The sequence below is a fragment of the Centroberyx gerrardi genome, chromosome 7 (assembly GCF_048128805.1).
Source record: "Centroberyx gerrardi isolate f3 chromosome 7, fCenGer3.hap1.cur.20231027, whole genome shotgun sequence".
Classification (NCBI taxonomy): Eukaryota; Metazoa; Chordata; class Actinopteri; order Beryciformes; family Berycidae; genus Centroberyx; species Centroberyx gerrardi.
This window is the reverse complement of record NC_136003.1, coordinates 13,288,394-13,303,757: the sequence shown is the minus strand read 5'-3', so window position 1 is coordinate 13,303,757 and position 15,364 is coordinate 13,288,394. Positions and strand designations below refer to the sequence as shown.

At 41.0% G+C, this 15,364-nt stretch overlaps 1 protein-coding gene across 1 annotated transcript in view; it reads left to right on the top strand.

Moving 5' to 3' along the window:
* LOC139921647 (dynein axonemal heavy chain 8-like) overlaps window positions 1-15,364 on the top strand; it is a 42,760-nt gene that overhangs the window by 26,540 nt on the left and 856 nt on the right. The window contains exons 52-88 of the mRNA XM_071911936.2: window positions 48-182; window positions 266-388; window positions 480-693; window positions 786-895; window positions 997-1,160; window positions 1,246-1,438; window positions 1,523-1,645; window positions 1,726-1,856; window positions 3,486-3,639; window positions 4,363-4,527; window positions 4,978-5,204; window positions 5,337-5,455; window positions 5,575-5,678; window positions 6,369-6,545; window positions 6,631-6,798; window positions 7,161-7,376; window positions 8,389-8,526; window positions 8,627-8,754; window positions 9,023-9,194; window positions 9,298-9,453; window positions 9,557-9,712; window positions 9,804-9,986; window positions 10,086-10,191; window positions 10,371-10,623; window positions 10,801-10,991; window positions 11,074-11,195; window positions 11,267-11,385; window positions 11,463-11,665; window positions 11,760-11,833; window positions 11,944-12,096; window positions 12,424-12,579; window positions 13,081-13,197; window positions 13,294-13,395; window positions 13,763-13,923; window positions 14,033-14,189; window positions 14,271-14,423; window positions 15,126-15,315. Coding sequence (XP_071768037.1) covers window positions 48-182; window positions 266-388; window positions 480-693; window positions 786-895; window positions 997-1,160; window positions 1,246-1,438; window positions 1,523-1,645; window positions 1,726-1,856; window positions 3,486-3,639; window positions 4,363-4,527; window positions 4,978-5,204; window positions 5,337-5,455; window positions 5,575-5,678; window positions 6,369-6,545; window positions 6,631-6,798; window positions 7,161-7,376; window positions 8,389-8,526; window positions 8,627-8,754; window positions 9,023-9,194; window positions 9,298-9,453; window positions 9,557-9,712; window positions 9,804-9,986; window positions 10,086-10,191; window positions 10,371-10,623; window positions 10,801-10,991; window positions 11,074-11,195; window positions 11,267-11,385; window positions 11,463-11,665; window positions 11,760-11,833; window positions 11,944-12,096; window positions 12,424-12,579; window positions 13,081-13,197; window positions 13,294-13,395; window positions 13,763-13,923; window positions 14,033-14,189; window positions 14,271-14,423; window positions 15,126-15,315 — 5,713 coding nt within the window. The remainder of the gene's footprint in view (window positions 1-47; window positions 183-265; window positions 389-479; window positions 694-785; window positions 896-996; window positions 1,161-1,245; window positions 1,439-1,522; window positions 1,646-1,725; window positions 1,857-3,485; window positions 3,640-4,362; window positions 4,528-4,977; window positions 5,205-5,336; window positions 5,456-5,574; window positions 5,679-6,368; window positions 6,546-6,630; window positions 6,799-7,160; window positions 7,377-8,388; window positions 8,527-8,626; window positions 8,755-9,022; window positions 9,195-9,297; window positions 9,454-9,556; window positions 9,713-9,803; window positions 9,987-10,085; window positions 10,192-10,370; window positions 10,624-10,800; window positions 10,992-11,073; window positions 11,196-11,266; window positions 11,386-11,462; window positions 11,666-11,759; window positions 11,834-11,943; window positions 12,097-12,423; window positions 12,580-13,080; window positions 13,198-13,293; window positions 13,396-13,762; window positions 13,924-14,032; window positions 14,190-14,270; window positions 14,424-15,125; window positions 15,316-15,364) is intronic.

Sequence of the window (15,364 nt, the reverse complement as noted above, 5' to 3'; positions counted from 1 at the left end):
TTTGCTTTTAAGTGTGTCTGTAAAAGATGCATATTGTATTTGGACAGGCTGTACTGCTTATTGGTGAACAAGGGACAGCCAAGACAGTGATGATAAAAGGCTACACAAAAAAATATGATCCTGAGACAGACCTGTCCAAGTCTCTGAACTTCTCATCTGCGACTGAGCCCGTGATGTTTCAGGTGTGAAAATATACCATGTATGGTTGGCTGTATACTGTTCTGAATAGGTTTGTCTCACCAATAGCAATTTCATTTTATTACAGCGTACAGTGGAGAGCTACATTGAGAAACGAATCGGCAGCACCTATGGACCCCCAGGGGGACGCAGGATGACTGTCTTTGTTGATGACGTCAACATGCCTATCGTGAATGAGTGGGGAGATCAGGTGTTTACATGGCACTTTGTGTTAATATTTTATCTTTATTATTACAGCTTCAATTAGTCCAGTCTGAGTAACTATCCAGCTGTCCAAACAGATCACCAATGAGATTGTCCGCCAGATGATGGAAATGAGCGGCATGTACAGTCTGGACAAACCAGGAGACTTTACCACTATTGTGGATGTGCAGATACTGGCTGCCATGATTCACCCGGGGGGTGGGAGAAACGACATCCCACAAAGACTGAAGAGACAGTTCACTGTCTTCAACTGTACTCTGCCATCCAATGCCTCCATTGATAAGATCTTTGGTACTGCTTCCTAAAATGTTTCAATCATTGTTCTGCTTACTCAAGCTTGTATGAAGCATTTGGTAATGTTTTTTCATGTGCCCTTCCTGCAGGTGTAATGGGCTGTGGATATATCCATACATGCAGGGAATTCAAGCCTGAGGTATCAGAAATGGTGAAGCATCTTGTGTCTGCTGGGAGGAACTTATGGCAGTGGACAAAGGTAATCACTTCTCATATGATGTCAGATTGATTACAGGGAGGTACAGTATATATAAATTTACTAACGAAGATGTGACCTTATTTGATCATTTGACATGCAAGGCAAAAATGCTGCCCACACCATCCAAGTTCCACTACATCTTCAATTTGAGAGACTTGTCCAGGATCTGGCAAGGAATGTTAAACATCAAGCCAGAGGAGTGTGATGATATCCCCACTCTATTGGCTCTATTCAAGAGTGAATGTACGAGGGTGATCGCTGACAGGTACAGTGCTTGAATAAATCCCCTTTCATAGACATAACACAAAAATGTAACCAAGGCCCACACTGCATCTGATGTTTTGCTGCAGGTTTGTTTGCTTTGAAGACAGAGCTTGGTTTGAAAAGGCTGTATCTCGTGCGATCCAAGAGCATGTGGATCCCAGTATTGTCCCAGAGCTTCATCCTGAGCCATACTTTGTGGACTTCCTGCGAGATGCTCCTGAACCCACTGGAGAAGAAGGGGAAGATGCCTGTTTTGATGCCCCCAAAATTTATGAACTGGTATCACCTTGGCATTTAGAACCATTTTATGTTGTAGAATTAATCTGTCACCAAAACTGAGTGACCAAAATAATCTCCTTCCAGGTGCCAAGTTTTGAGCTCTTATCAGAGAAGCTGGTGATGTATCAGGCCCAGCACAATGAGGCCATGAGAGGCTCCAGTCTGGATTTGGTTTTCTTCACGGATGCCATGACTCATCTCATCAAGGTTGGACTAGCAGCCAGTCAGACACGGATAGATATAGGCCCTATGTGCCTCTGATTCATTTATAATTTGCCTTCCCATAGATCTCACGCATCATTCGAACTGACAATGGAAACGCCCTGCTGGTAGGAGTGGGAGGATCAGGAAAACAGAGCCTCACTCGCCTGGCTTCATATATAGCTGGATACAGTATCTTCCAGATCACACTGACGAGGTAAAAATTAAAAAATACAAAATTATAGCTGCTAGCAGCAATGAGCTGACCCATTTAGCAACAAGGTGTTTTGAACAATTTGATATGGTCTCTGTGAAGTTTTGTAATTTCATGCTGGTGGCCACCTTAGAGCTCTATAGTATTATGCTCATCTTCCTATTTTAAAGAAACAATTTGCCTTGGCCATACTGCACAGATGGCTATGGAGGGTTAGGGTTAGTCAATGTGGTGAGCTTAAAACTAGCTTTAAGCTAGCACTCACTTGTTTTCACAGTATGACTATGAATGCATGGTTTAAAAAGCTGTTGCATTTTGAGCGTTCCTGATAGTGTTATGTCAAAGAAAATGTTTTGCCACTGTTGTGGAATCTGCTTTAAAAAACGACGCAATCAAAAAAAAAGTTAAAAGTACACTGAATTTATTTTGTCAAATGGAAGCCTACAACATAATTCATATATAACACAATTCTCTGCTCACTCAGAGTTTCATATAGTTTCATAAAAAAATCTAAAACAGTTTTATCACAGATAACCTGGATGATGGTCTTAATGATAATCTAGTTGGATATACGATTTTGTATATCAGTTTTTTTTTTTGTTTTTTTTGTTTTACTTAGATTGATGAATTGATAGAGGAGCCCTTGAAGATCAGATATTGGTGTAGATAGATAAAATCTGTTCAGTCTTTCAACAGCCTTAGGTTTTGGCATAATATGCATATTATTCCACATTTGTCTAATGTAGTGAAAAGTTTGAGTATTTACCAAAACTTCAGTTTTGAAGATAAAACCCCTCATCCAAGGGGGGGTTAAGAATATTGTAATTTATTTTCATTGAGGTTTGTCAAATATTGGGCCAAAAGTTAAAATGCCTGTGTACAGTACAATTTACAGTAATGGCTCAGCCTACGCCAGATTCCTGTTCCATCCGTTTGTGTCGCGAGGGTCAGACCAGATACACAGCTATTTACTCCTTGCCACGCACGCAGCATGTTGACGGATCTGAAACGGTACCGGATCAGAGCTGCAATTTTGGAGATACACATGGCTTCTATTTTTGTTGGACTACACAGCGGTCTTTTGCGTATCTGAGTCATATAAATGTATATAAATGGTAAGATTATGCTTAGCATAGTCATTCATCACCATTTCAGTAAACAAAATAGAGGATACATAAACCAATGTCACTGAAATAAATGTTGGAGATGAGGTTATACCCGCTAACAAAGGCTACACTCTCAAAAAAACATTGTGCCCTATATGGTACATTAATGTTTCTCAAGGTACAACTTGAGTTGTTTATGGAGAAATAAGCAAAACTAGATAATTGTGTTCACTTACCCATGGGTAAAATGTAAAATGATGCAACACAACCAACAGACCGCAGTGGAACAACGGACCTGGGGTAGCAGCTTAAAATGCCGTGCTGCAACTGGGCCGCAACAAGTTTGAATACGAAAATGTTACAATTATAGTCACTGGGCTCAATATTGGATTTTTTTTAAAAGCTCTATTATTTCAGATTCACCTTTTCAAAACTGTATTCTTATTGTTTCTCATGGTTTTACTGTGACACTGAAGGATGAACTGAGGGCTTGTTTCTGACTCTGCTCTGTTTGTCTTCTCATCAGGACATACAACATAAGTAATCTCATGGATGACCTGAAACTGTTGTACAAAACAGCTGGGGCTGATGGCAAAGGCATCACCTTCATCTTTACAGACAATGAAATCAAAGATGAGGCATTCCTTGAGTATCTCAACAATGTGCTCTCATCTGGTGAGGTGAGGACTAGTGGATAGTGCAGGTTTTCAAAAAGCTTATTTATCAGTTACGAACTACAAGTCCATTTAGTCCATCCAAAAGGCCCTTGCTTGAGTGTTGTTTTTGGAGATATTCAAGTCAGAAGTTAGCATTACTTAGCAAAGCTAGTGCAAGTGTATTGGGCTAAAAAATATTTTTGTGATATTGATGCCCCACAAGTGAAATTTGTCTTTTTTGTCTGCCTCCCTCCACAGGGAGGTCAAAGCGCAGGGTCAGCTACGTTGCCCAGACATTATTATAATTACTGTAAAGAAACTAAATCCACTAGCCACATTGGCTAGTCAGCCAAAATGTTAATTTCAAGCCCTGATAGAAGGATTTGAATGTGATCTTACTAAGAAGTGGTTTTCAGGGCATTGTGGTGGCTCAGTGGTCTAAGGCTCTAACTGTGGGAATTCGGCTCAGGACCTTTGTTGCATGTCATCACCCTCTCTCTCCCCGTCGTTCCTGTCTTTCTCTACTTTGAGCTGTCCAATAAAGACAAAAATGCCAAACAAAACATAATCTTAAAAAAAAGATTAAAATGTTTAGAGCAGAGGGAAATACTCCAAAGCTGAAATTCCATGATATTCCCTATTAAAATGATTTTTAAGGAAGAAAAGTCTTTCTGTTAAATCTCTGTTTATTAACTCTGACAAATTCACTCTTACTTACTCTCTTTAATGTGAATAAACTGTGTGCAGGTCTCCAACCTTTTTGCTAAAGATGAGATGCAAGAGATCACCCAGAACCTGATCCCTGTGATGAAAAAAGAGTTGCCTCGCATCCCACCAACTTTTGACAACTTATACGACTACTTCATATCCAGGGCCAAAAAAAATCTGCACGTAGTTTTGTGTTTCTCACCGGTAGGATAAAAACTGACTGTTAAAAACCGACTGATAAAAACTGTCTCTATGTCTCTCACCCAAAAGCAATAGACCAAAGGTTGTGAGCTTTCAAAAATTTTGTATCCTTGTATACCTGGATTTATGCATTTTTTTAAATGGAACAAATTACAGATAACAATCAGATTCACTCATTGCCACCCCAGTTTTGATCCATGGTTCATGAAAATTTGTTTGATCTTTTTTTTTTTTTTGGTAAATTTCTTATATTTCTTTATTGTATATTTTATTCTGTATTGTCTCATTGTGTCAATATTTAATGTTTAACTATTTTATTTGTTCTGTTCCATTATGCTGTAATGCTCATTTTAAAAAGCATGGAACTGTAAAAGAGCACATGCTCTCACAAGGCTACCCTTGTGTAAATACATATTTTGAATTGAATTAAATTGTATCTACTCTCACTGACAGGTGGGTGAGAAGTTCCGCTCCCGATCCCTGAAGTTCCCGGGGTTAATTTCAGGCTGCACCATGGACTGGTTCACCCCTTGGCCCAATGAGGCTCTGGTGGCTGTGTCCAACTATTTCCTGTCAGAGTTTCACATGGCCTGCTCTGCTGATGTGAAGGCTGCTGTGGTGACTACCATGGGAACATACCATGACAAAGTATCTGAGACCTGTGAGAGCTACTTTGAAAGGTACAACATGCAAGCCTCATCTAGCTTCACACTGTAGTTAGGTCTAGCTCTTCTGTAGTTTCTAATTCAAGAAACAAGTTTGTTGTTCCTGCATTCATGAAAACTTTGCATGTGTGCTACTTTCTCCCTTAGGTTCCGAAGAAGAACTCATGTTACCCCTAAATCCTACCTCTCTTTTATAAATGGATATAAAACACTGTACACTGAAAAGTACAACTACATCAACACGCTAGCAGAGCGCATGAATGTTGGTAAGGGAATTTGGTAGAATGGCTACAAGGAACACTCCTGCAGTAACAATGAAATACTTGGGGCAACTTTGTGAGGTCTGCTCAGGGCATGGGTTGAAAAAGTTGTTACTGAATTCCAGGGTTGTCCAAACTGATGGAGGCTAGTGAGTCTGTGGCTCAGCTGTCCAAAGATCTGGTAGTGAAGGAGAAAGAGCTGGCTGTAGCTTCTATCAAAGCCGACAAGGTAAATATAATGTATTATATATATATATATATATGTAATGTATATATAATGGGGTTCAAGCCCATATGGCTAAACCTTCTGTTTAATCTGTTTCTTCTGCTTCTTCCTCTTCATCCTCATCTTTTTCTGCCCTAAAACTATCTGTACCTCAGAGACTGTAAGTCCTAGAGCAACCAATTTTGTGGATAGGTTTCAAATCTCCCCCACTACTCAGGCAACAAAAATGACACTGATCGGCCAGATGGTGGCGCTATAACAAGCAACTTTACATTTTGGCCAGTAACTCTTGAACCGTACAGCATATGGACTTCCTAGATTATGACTATTATCCAGAGTTTTGAAAATCCAAACCATTTGACAGTGGTGCACACATAGAGATATAACACTGTTATATCTCTATGGGTGCACATATGAAGCTGATGCCGAAAATATTCAATAATTCCTAAACGCTTGATGCTAGAGCAACTAAACTTCAGGTGCATGTTTGGGATGGACCCAGGATTGTGACAGACCACATTTGGTCACACTCAATAACGCCACCATCAGGCCAACCTTGCAACAGCAACTTTTTTTTTAAAATTATTTCTTCTACAAAGTTGCCTTAATTGCCACCAAATTCTGGAAACAGCTCTATCCAGCTTTAAATTCATATCACAAGGTGTGACATTGCTTCTTGTTGCAATCACACAGGTGCTGGCAGAGGTGACAGTCAGTGCTGATGCTGCTACCATTGTAAAGAATGAGGTCCAGATTGTGAAGGATAAAGCCCTGAAAATTGTGGAGGGGATTGAGAAGGAGAAAGCCATTGCAGAGGTCAAACTGAAGGCTGCCAAGCCAGCGTTAGAGGAGGCTGAGGCTGCATTGAATGTGAGTCCTGCATGACCGTTTTCTGATGAACATATTTGGGTATTTATACTGTAGGATGACACATCCATTCTTTACAATTCCACAGACCATCAAGCCTGCTGACATTGCCACTGTAAGAAAACTGGCTAAGCCTCCACATCTGATCATGAGGATTATGGACTGCAGCCTGCTGTTATTCCAGAAGAAGTTGGACACCATCACTATGGATCCAGAACGGCACTGTCATAAGCCATCATGGGGAGAGGCACTGAAGGTAACAAAGAAACATGCCTTCTTTATCAAGGTATTATTGTGGCAAAATACATGAGAACCTGCATGTTGGAGTTTACACTCACAAAAAATATTCACATACCTGTGTCCTAAATTTGAATTCAGAGAAAGGATTTACAAATCTGCAAGTCAATATTTGAATCAATGAAATAGAAGCTGCAATCTTCTTTTTTTTCTTAAGTAGTGTAATAGGTGAATTGTTGCAAGTGATTTGCAGACCTGCAACATGCAAGTTCTCAGGTGTATTGCTACAATAATACCTTCATACTTCTTCCACTTGACTGCATTTCTTAATTGGTCACTGTGAAGTTACTGACTTGCTCCCTTCCTTCCTCTATACTTTAGCTTATGAGTGGCAGTGGTTTCATGACCTCCCTCCAGCAGTTCCCTAAGGACTCGATCAATGAGGAAATGGTAGAACTGCTGCAGCCCTACTTCAGCATGGAGGATTACACACTGGAAAATGCAAAGAAAGTGTGTGGTAACGTAGCTGGTCTGCTGTCCTGGACCCAGGCTATGGCCACATTCTTTGGCATTAACAAAGAAGTGCTGCCACTCAAGGTAAAGTTCATCATGACAGCCAAGTAGAGCTTCTAGAGGTGCATTTAACCCTTTATTATGCATTTGCAAGTTACAAAACACTGTTATGAAATCTGTTAAAGGAAAAATCCACTGTAAGACTTAATGCATTCCAGGAGTTATTTTGTGATTAAGTGTTGTAATTAACTTTTTTGGTGTACCCACTTTACCTCAACCTGCCTCATCTACTTCTACTTCAGTTAGCGATTCCCTACATTTCCCTTTTGAACAGACGTGAACTTGTTGCATTCAGCTGTGGTTCTATGTATAGGTGGAGAGAGCGATAGCGATAGCATAGTAAGAGCAAGAGAGTGAGAGTTTTTCCAGTTGTGAAAGAGTGAGAGTTGAGCCCTGTATTCAAAATGTGGCTGCATTACATTATAGTCCATTGAGGCTACTGTCAGTGGAGAAATTGGTATCTCTGTCATTGCTATGATGGATTTCTTCCTGTATGTAAATGGTAAGCATAGAAAGGAGCCTTTGCTCATTGATTCTGAAGGGCTGACAACAAAACCTGACCTTTACTTTTAGTGTTTTAGATAGTTGAAAAATGTTCTGCTAACAAACTCCATTGTAGCTACACTAGAAATATCTACATTTGGTGAGTTACAAAAAATACACCACCAAACAACAAAATGCAAGGTAGGCCTATATTGCCAATAACTGTAGAAATCCTCAGTGGATTTTTCCTTTAAGTTATAGGAGTCTGTAAGTCCTGTTGGGATATGTGTATGTATGTATTTATAGTCTACTGCAGTAAGTAGTACCAGATTTTAAATTGATAAAATATGTCGTATTAATACTGATATTCCACCACTACCACCCCGATGCCACATGACTTACTGACTGCTGTAACTGACGGTACAATGCACAACACACATAAAAAATAATAACAATGTGCATGGCTCCTGTAAGGATACTGCTATCATTTGTCTGATTTATGTTGTGTCAGTATGTGGTTTTGTGAACTGTGATGTCCCTTGTATGCGGCCAGGCTAACCTGGTCATTCAGGAGGGCAGACTAACAGTGGCTAATGCTGAGCTAGCCACGGCACAAGGTCAGCTGGATGAGAAGCAAGCAGAGTTTGACAAAGTCAAGGCTAAATTTGATGCTGCCATGAAAGAGAAACAGGTGTGTTTCACCCTTACAAAAGAGTTAATTATTTTATATTGTATTAACATGAGGCTAGAAATGGAAATGGCTTTGTGGATCACAAGATATTATTTTTCAGGACTTGGTGGACGATGCTGAGATGTGTAGGAATAAAATGCAGGCCGCATCTGCACTTATTGATGGACTTAGTGGAGAGAAGGTTCGCTGGATAGAGCAGAGCAAAGAATTTAAATCAGAGATCAACAGGCAAGTTACAAAGAAAGCTCTAAATTGAAATATAGATGACATTCTGTTAAATTGGGATTTAGAAGGTGGGGGAACTCTTGACCGTCACCAAGGGAAGAGAGTGAAGGCAGTTCACCTAACAAATGGACAAACAAGGATATTTATCATTCTTCTTTTGACAATTGCCAATATCATTATGCCTGGCTATTTCAGGGGAGACTTTGGTGCAATTTGTTGATCCTGAAGGCCTCTAAATGAGACTATGAATTGGTACTCTTCTCCTTGGCAGACTTGTGGGGGATGTTCTTCAGCTCACTGGCTTCCTGTCTTACTGTGGGCCCTTTAACCAGAGTTTCCGTAACATGTTGCTGAAAGACATCTGGGAGGCAGAACTCCACAGACACAAAATCCCTTTCACACAAAACCTCAACCTCATTTCAGCACTAGTGGACCCTCCCACTGTAAGAACAACACAAACCAGAACTCAGCCCAAATACGTACTTCCTACTTGATGCTATGCATGTCTTGAAACAATACACTCACACCACTTTTTCTCTGTTTAAGATAAGTGAGTGGAACCTGCAAGGACTGCCAGGAGATGACTTGTCAGTGCAGAATGGCATCATCGTCACAAAAGCTACAAGATTTCCCCTCCTTATCGACCCCCAGACTCAAGGAAAGTCTTGGATTAAGGAAAAAGAAAAAGACAATGCACTCCAAGTACGCCACCCTAATGAAATGCAGTGAAATAATGTGATTTTTCCCACAAATCAATTGTTTTGGTAACAAATACTATGGACGTAATATGTGATCCCTCTCTTAGGTCACATCACTCAATCATAAGTTCTTTCGCACTCACCTGGAGGACAGTCTCTCCCTGGGACGCCCGCTGCTTATTGAGGATGTACATGAGGAGCTGGACCCGGCCCTGGACAATGTGCTTGAGAAGAACTTCATCAAATCCGGTTCCAGTTTCAAGGTGATCCAGTTGTCAGATCCACTTTAACCTAATGAATAAAAGAGTTGTGAAATTAAGCCTTTGTTTAAACTCCTGGCAATGACTGGCTTAGGTGAAAGTTGGAGACAAAGAGACAAATGTGATGGAAGGCTTCCAGCTCTATATAACCACTAAGCTGCCTAATCCAGCATACACCCCAGAAGTCAGCGCCAAGACCTCCATCATTGACTTCACTGTGACCATGAAGGGTCTGGAGAACCAGCTACTAGGCAGAGTCATCCTCAGAGAGAAATATGTCAGTGTTCACTTTCCACGCAGGTTTTACAAACAGATTTTCCTCAGATTTTATTTACATTGATGACTTGTGGCATACTTATTCCAATACTTCTAACAGGAACTAGAGGCAGAGAGATTGAAGCTAATGGAGGACGTGACTGCCAATAAGAGGAAAATGAAGGAGTTGGAGGACAACTTGCTATACAAGCTCAGCACCACAAAAGGTATAGCAGTGATTGTTATAAACAAATAGAAACTTGAGCCTTCTGTAAAGGTATTAATAAATATAGTATGCCATTTTGCTGGAATACTCTACCTGTAAGGAAGTGATATTGCTATAATAAGAATGTATCTGTGTGGATATGTGTGGATATGTGTGTAATGTATGTATGTGTCATTTAAGGTTCCTTGGTAGATGATGAGTCCATGATTGGCATTCTGAGTACCACTAAGCAGACTGCAGCTGAAGTTAGTGCGAAGCTCAGTGTTGCAGCAGAGACAGAGGTGAAGATCAACACGGCTCAGGAGGAATACCGTCCCGCCGCCTCCCGAGGCAGCATCCTTTACTTCCTCATCACAGAGATGAGCATGGTCAACGTCATGTACCAGACCTCCCTGACTCAGTTCCTCAAAATCTTCGACTTGTCCATGGCAAAGTATGATCTTGCCAAACCTTGGTCAAATACTATTTGTAAATGATTCTTAGTGCTTGTTTTAACCTGCATGGAGCACCTGGGGCTGGCACAAATTCTGGCTGCTGACAGGATATCAAGGTTCTGAGTCTTCTCTGAGTTTTCTCCAATTACTATCTTCGGTATGCTTTTGCTTTGCAGGTCCGAGAAGTCTCATCTGACTCAGAAGCGAATTGCCAATATCATTGATTATCTGACCTATGAGGTGTTCAGGTACACAGTCAGAGGCCTGTATGAAAGCCACAAGTTCATCTTCACACTCTTGTTGGCCCTCAAGATTGATTTACAGAAGAACAAAATAGAGCATAATGAATTTCAGATTCTCATTAAAGGTAAGATTATCATCACTGCCAGGAATACTTAATATGCCTCTGTGTTATGGTGCCTTCTAGCGTAATACTTCTTTGCATATAGGTGGTGCAGCTCTTGACCTGAAGACCTGCCCCTCAAAGCCATTTCGTTGGATACTGGATATGATATGGCTAAACCTGGTGGAACTCAGCAAATTGCCACAGTTCAATAACCTCATGACCCAGGTGAGTTAAAATTCCCTTGACCATAATATCTAAATCCACATGTGATTACAAAGTGTTTCTGCATTTTGTAGGTGTCTAGAAACGAGAAAGGCTGGAAAGTGTGGCTTGATATGGATGCCCCAGAGGAAGGTGTCATCCCAGATAGCTACAACGACTCCCTCAATGTCTTCCATAAACTCTTGCTGATCAGGTTGGGCCCTGCTGCTTGTCAAGTTACTTTTATCTTTTACAGATATGCAATATCCTCACAAGGTATTTCTTTGTCAGGTCGTGGTGCCCTGACCGCACCTTGTCTCAGGCCAGAAAGTATGTGGGAGACTCTATGGGCATGAGGTTCGCTGAGCCAGTCATCTTGAACCTTGAGAGCACCTGGGAGGAGAGTGACCCTCGCACCCCGCTAATTTGCTTTCTGTCTATGGGCTCAGATCCCACCAACCAGATTGATGCGCTTGCTAAGAAACTTCGGCTTGGTGAGCTCTACTGCCCTACTCAACTTACACCCTCATAACTTTCCGTTTCATGCTGCATCATGTCATAATCTCACTATATTGTTGTGCATTATAGAATGCAGAGCTATATCCATGGGACAGGGGCAAGAGGTGCATGCAAGGAAGCTTATACAAATATCAATGACACAGGTATGAATTCTAAGCTGATTAAATAATACATTGCATGAGTGAATGCTATGAAACTGAATGCTGACTGCTATTTTGGTCCATTTGTGGCCTCTCTATCTGGATGTGTGTAGGGAGGCTGGGTCCTTCTGCAGAATTGCCACCTGGGCCTGGAGTTTATGGATGAATTGCTGGAAACCATCTCTACAGTGGAGACAATGCATGAGAGTTTCAGGGTGTGGATCACCACCGAACCGCACGATCGCTTCTCCATCACCCTTCTGCAGGTGAAACTTTACAAAGTTTTCTGAGGATTCCCTTAGTCTTTTACCCAACAATTTTTCTCATGACCCCACATTTTTGTAGGCTTAACTAACAAATGAAAACCTAACCTTCTGGCCAACAGTATTTTATTTGTCTCACCTCAAAGGGCATGGATTTGAGAAGTCTTTGGCAGCATGACTAAATGTCTAAATTGGGGATCTACTTGATTGATTACAACCCATCTTTGTGTCCTGACCTAGCCTCTAAAAGTGTTGTGCTACACCAGGGCTCTCAGCACCATCTATGGACATGTGGGGGCTCAGAGCTAATGCTTGCCTTTTCACCTCTAGTCCTCTATCAAGTTCACCAATGATCCACCCCAGGGAGTGCGCGCTGGCCTGAAACGCACATTTGCAGGAATTTCTCAGAAGCAGCTGGAAGTCAGCAACCTGCCCATGTGGAAGCCTTTGCTGTACAGTGTGGCCTTTCTCCACACTGTTGTGCAGGTACCGGTCCCTCCCAGTGTCACTGGTGGTCGTATTTTCATCATATCATCACAAAAGCACATGTATATTCGATGATCAACCTACCAATGTCTTTACTGTTGCTGTTATTGATTATGGTGTACTCCAGCTGTGAGGTGGCACCTGAGACATGCTATTACATGTACAATACCCACCATTACTGCTGAAGTGTCTGAACCCTTAAAGGAATTGTTCACCCCAAAATGAAAATTCACTAATTATTTACTCACCCTCATGTCAGTGGAAAACACCAGTGAAGTTTGTATGTCCAGATAACACACCCTTCTGCAAAACAGCTGAAATGGCCAGTGGACATTCTGTGTGTGTGCATATTTTGTAAAACAAATTATGATTACTTTCTGTAAATTGACCAATAAAGTAATCTTCTTTTCTTCCTCTTCTTATACTTCTTCTGCATCTTTTCTTTATTGTCATTAATTGATGGTCACTGCAGTGATGCAATATTTGATTTTTGTTTTCAAGGAACGGCGCAAATTTGGACCTTTGGGTTGGAACATACCTTATGAGTTCAACTCAGCTGACTTCACTGCAAGTGTCGAGTTTGTTGAGAACCACTTGGATGATTGCAGCCCCAAGAAGGTGAGGATTAGCAAATAACTGCCTAACTTTTAGGGACATCTCATTGTCTTCGCTCACTGATCCCACTGAATGATCACCATGTGTTTTTTCCCGCAGGGTGTATCGTGGGTAACTGTGCGTTACATGCTAGGCGAGGTGCAGTACGGAGGAAGGGTTACCGATGACTATGACAAACGCCTACTCAACTGTTTTGCTCGAGTAATTTTCCCGTTTGTAAAACAATTCTGGTTAAAGGGAAAATAATACTCAACTTAATGTGGAATTCCTACAGTCTAATCAATATTTGTTAAAATGAAAAATTCAGTTCCTAAGCCAGAAACTGAAACCAATAGAGTTCTAAATGCTTGTAGAATCTAAGTGCAGATGAAGCTGTTCTGGCAGCTCATGGTGACCCAACACCCTAAGACACAATGTTGCTTTTTTATTTTATTTTGCCAGTTACCTGTATTTAAATCCTAATACTGAGTGTTATTCCTCTTTAACCCACATTATTCATTCAGTTGGCTGCAATACATGCTTGTGGGAATGGGGTGCATGGTGTTTATTTTTATGTATTTCATGACAGGTCTGGTTCAGTGACAAGATCTTCGAGCCGTCATTCTGCTACTACACTGGCTATAAAATTCCAGTGTGCAAAACAGTGGAGCAGTACATGGAATACATTCAGACTTTGCCTGCTGTGGACACACCCCAGGCTTTTGGGCTGCATCCTAATGCTGATATCACGTAAGAACAAGGAGACATTATGAAAACACTGTTTATGATATGGCTACTGCACATATAATGCATGATTAGTATTAAGATAACATTGTGCTTGGCGTTGAATGTTGACCAGGTACCAGACAAACACATCTGCTGATGTACTAGACACAATCACAAATATCCAGCCCAAGGAAAGCGGAGGGGGATCAGGAGTGACTCGGGAGTCCATCGTTTACAACCTGGCAGAGGACATGCTGGGGAAACTGCCTCCCAATTATGTGCCTCATGAGGTCAGTTTGTCTGATCGTCAGGGTTTTAGTCACCAAACCGTCATGCTGGATAAAAACTAAACTCAGCTTTGATGTGTAAAGGTCAAAGCCAGGCTGGTGAAGATGGGAGCTCTGAACTCTATGAACATCTTCCTACGTCAGGAGGTGGATCGAATGCAAAGGATCATCGGTGTGGTGCGCACTAGTCTCATCGATCTCAAGCTGGCCATCGATGGTACCATCATAATGAGTGAGGTCAGAGGACAAAGTCACTGCTATGCTACACAACTGAGCTCTGTTAAGAAATTTCAAGAAACTACATGTTTGTAATTCAATTCTAACACTTTGGTGGGCATAGGGTTGTGCAATTAATTGTGTATTGTACGGCTGCAACTAACAATCATCTATTATTTTTTTGATTAATCTTTTAGTCTATAAAATGACAAAAACATATGAAAATAATGACAAATGCCCCATCACATGTTACCAGAGCCCAAAGTGATTCTTAAAATTGCTTACTTAGTCTGACCAGCAGCCAAAAAACCCCCAAAGTATTCATTTTATAATGATATGAAACAGAGAAAAGTAAGCAAATGTTAGCATTTGTGAAGCTGTAACCAGCAAATGACTATAAAATGATTATCAACATTATAATACATTTTCTTCAAGTTTCATCACTAGCATATATTGCTATTTTAGTTTCCACAATTAAGAATCATAAAATATTGGCTTTTTGAAAAATTGAAACATTTAGTTTAATTTAGAATGTAATACAAAACTGCAATAAAATAATTTTATGCCTGAAAACATCAAGACCAAGAATCATCACTAATAATTGTGATCACAGTATCCCACAAAATAGTTTAGATTATAATTTTAGCCGTAACTGTGCAGTGCTGGGTGGGCAGCATGAGAGTTGAAAATGCAGGCAAGCCACTGACTGTAGTTTCCTGTCAGAACCTCCGTGACGCCCTGGACAACATGTTTGACGCCCGTGTGCCAAACCTGTGGAAGAAGATCTCCTGGGAGTCGTCCACCCTGGGCTTTTGGTTCACCGAGCTTCTGGAGAGGAACAGACAGTTCCACAGCTGGGTGTTTGAAGGAAGACCCAAAACCTTTTGGATGACTGGCTTCTTCAACCCTCAGGGTGGGTAACAAGTTTTGGAGTGTTGACTTTTTCAGGCGTCCCGGTGGCT